This window comes from Octopus bimaculoides, chromosome 27 (assembly GCF_001194135.2).
Source record: "Octopus bimaculoides isolate UCB-OBI-ISO-001 chromosome 27, ASM119413v2, whole genome shotgun sequence".
Lineage (NCBI taxonomy): Eukaryota > Metazoa > Mollusca > Cephalopoda > Octopoda > Octopodidae > Octopus > Octopus bimaculoides.
In genome coordinates, this window is record NC_069007.1 from 17,158,893 (window position 1) to 17,161,615 (window position 2,723).

The 2,723-nt window shown below is 41.9% G+C and overlaps 1 protein-coding gene across 1 annotated transcript in view; it reads right to left on the reverse strand.

The window, feature by feature from the left end:
• Nucleotides 1-395: 395 nt before the first annotated feature.
• The window catches only part of LOC106878743 (probable hydrolase PNKD), a 98,049-nt gene continuing 95,721 nt past the window's right edge, over nt 396-2,723 (reverse strand). Inside the window, exons 7-8 of the mRNA XM_052977146.1 lie at nt 1,775-1,842; nt 396-473 (exon numbers count right to left, since the gene is read on the reverse strand). Of these exons, the coding sequence (XP_052833106.1) occupies nt 411-473; nt 1,775-1,842 (131 nt within the window). The 3' untranslated portion in view covers nt 396-410. The remainder of the gene's footprint in view (nt 474-1,774; nt 1,843-2,723) is intronic.

A 2,723-nucleotide genomic window follows, 5' to 3' on the forward strand; every position in this document is an offset into this window, starting at 1 on the left:
AAGTGAATTTTCGTAGATGAAAACTGTGAGGAAGTCTATGGTCATCATCATCTCTACTACTGCCACTGCTGCCACCAACACCAGCGTCATCACCATCATCACCAGTTTAACATCTGTATCCCTTGCTGGCATGGGTTTGTTGGTTTGGCAGGATCTGGTAGGCTGCAAGGCCACATCTAGCTCCAGTGTCAGCTTTGGCATGCTTTCTACAGCTGAATGCCCTTCCTAACACTACCACCACTTAACAACTGGTGTTGGTTTGTTTACACTCCGAAAACTTAGAAGTTTGGCAAAAGAGACTAGACTTCAAAAGAAACAAAAAAAATGGTCTGGGAACAATTTGTTTAACCAAGCCCTCCAAAGCCCTGCCCCAGACTGAAAGAAGTAAAAAATAAAAACAAAATACTTAATTAAGTAGAACTTACCGTGGGTAGCATCTTTTTCCGTTGCTTGGAAGCCCAATTAAGCTTTTGCTGAAATATATCAGAGTAACAATAAGAATCATTTTAAAGATAATAATAATAATAATAATAATAATAATAATAATATTAAAATTTTCTCCTATAGGCACAAAGAGCCTGAAATTTGGTGAGAGGGTTATAGTTGATTACACCAGCCCTAGTCCTCATCTGGTACTTATTTTATTGACCATAAAAGGATGAAAGGCAAAGTAGATCTCGGCAATGTTTGAGCTCAGAATGTAAAGAGCGACGAAAATCTGCTAAGCAATTTATTTGGCTTGCTAACAATTCTACCAGCTCACCATTCTAATAATAATAATAATAATGGTTTCAAATTTTAGCACAAGGCTGGTAGGTTTGGAGGAGGGGAGCTAAGTCAATAAGAATCAACCCCAGAGTTCAACCCATCGAACTTTACTCTCCCTTGACAATTCCTATTCTCTCTATTTTTCAGTAAGCAAGGGGCCTTCAGTCTTGTAAGCGACAAGGTAACTTCACTGGTGCTGGTGCCATGAAAAGAAAAGCACCCAGTACAGAATGTAAGTAGTTTGTGAATAGAACAGAGACAATGCAAAGACAAGAGAGATCCTTAAATTTGCCAAGGGGTAAGACAACATCTTCAGTGTCTTTTTAGTTTTCTCCATATCTCTGGTCCTTAAAGAAGAACAGACTTCACATTAGAGCTGAAGATAAGCAATTTAGTTTATAGCAATTTCTCTGAAAGCTCAGAGGTTCTTGAGAATGGTGAATGCTGCTCTGGCTTTGTCCACTTTGGCTGACACCTCTCTCTCTCTCTGTTCCACTACTTATTATTTATGTTACTGAGAGAAGTAAAGGAGACGGCCTCCTCTATGCCGCATGGAAGGACTGAACCTAAGGTCACATATACTTGGGGGAACCAGTTTTTCAACCACACAGCCACACCTGCACCATCATCATCATCGTTTAACGTCCACTTTCCATGCTAGCATGGGTTGGACGATTTGTCTGAGGACTGGTGAACCAGATGGCTACACCAGGCTCCAATCTGATTTGGCAGAGTTTCTACAGCTGGATGCCCTTCCTAATGCCAACCACTCCGAGAGTGTAGTGGGTGCTTTTACGTGCCACCGGCATGAAGGCCAGTCAGGCGGTGCTGGCAACGGCCACGCTCAAAATGGTGTATTTTATGTGCCACCCGCACAAGAGCCAGTCCAGGGGCACTGGCAACGATCTCGCTCAAAAATCCTTACACATGTCACAGGCACAAGTGCCAGAAAGGCGACGCTGGGCACAGGTGCCATCCAACTCACACAAATAAGAAAATGGTTTACCCTTGTTATCTCATTATCAGGGTTTAAGTGGATAGCAAACTTTAAGTTCTGAACGGCATACTCATGACCTGCAAAATATAAGAACAAAAGAGAAAACAATAATTCTTTAGAATTCATTGTTAAAAATATATTTTATTGAACAAATTGACCCCTAGGACTTATTTTTTAAAGCCTAGTACTTATTCTATAGGTCTCTTTGCCGAACTGCTAAGTTACGGGGATATAAATACACCAGTACTGTTAGTCGAGTGGTGATGGGGAGACAAACACAGACACACCGACACACACGCACTCACATACATATACGATGGGCTTCTTTCAGTTTCCATCTACCAAATCCGCTTGCATGGGTTTGGTTGGCCTGAGGCTATGGTAGAAGACATTTGCCCAAGATGCCACACAATGAGATTGAACCCGGAACTATGTGATCGGGAAGCAAGCGTCTTACCACACAGCCATGCCTATATATATCATCATCATCATCATCATCATTTAATGTCTGTTTTTCATGCTGGCATGGGTTGGACAGTTTGACAGGAGCTGGCTAGGTAGAATACTGCATCAGGCTTCAACACACACACACACACACACACATGTAAGTTGTATATATGTATGTATTTATGAATAGCTACCAAACACATGGCACATGTGTATGTGTGCATACACACACACACACCCACATGTCTGTTGTATATATGTATGTGTTTATGAATAGCCATGAAACACATGGCACATGTGTGTGTGCATGTGTGTGTCCACACACCCACAGCCAAACACACACACACACACCCACAGCCAAACACACACACACACCCACAGCCAAACACACACACACACACACACACACAGCCAAACTCACTTAAAATGGTAGCATTCGGTTTCTACAGTTTTATGTTGCAATGATTCCACTGTCACTATCTCTTCAGATGTGAAATGTCATACAAACCAC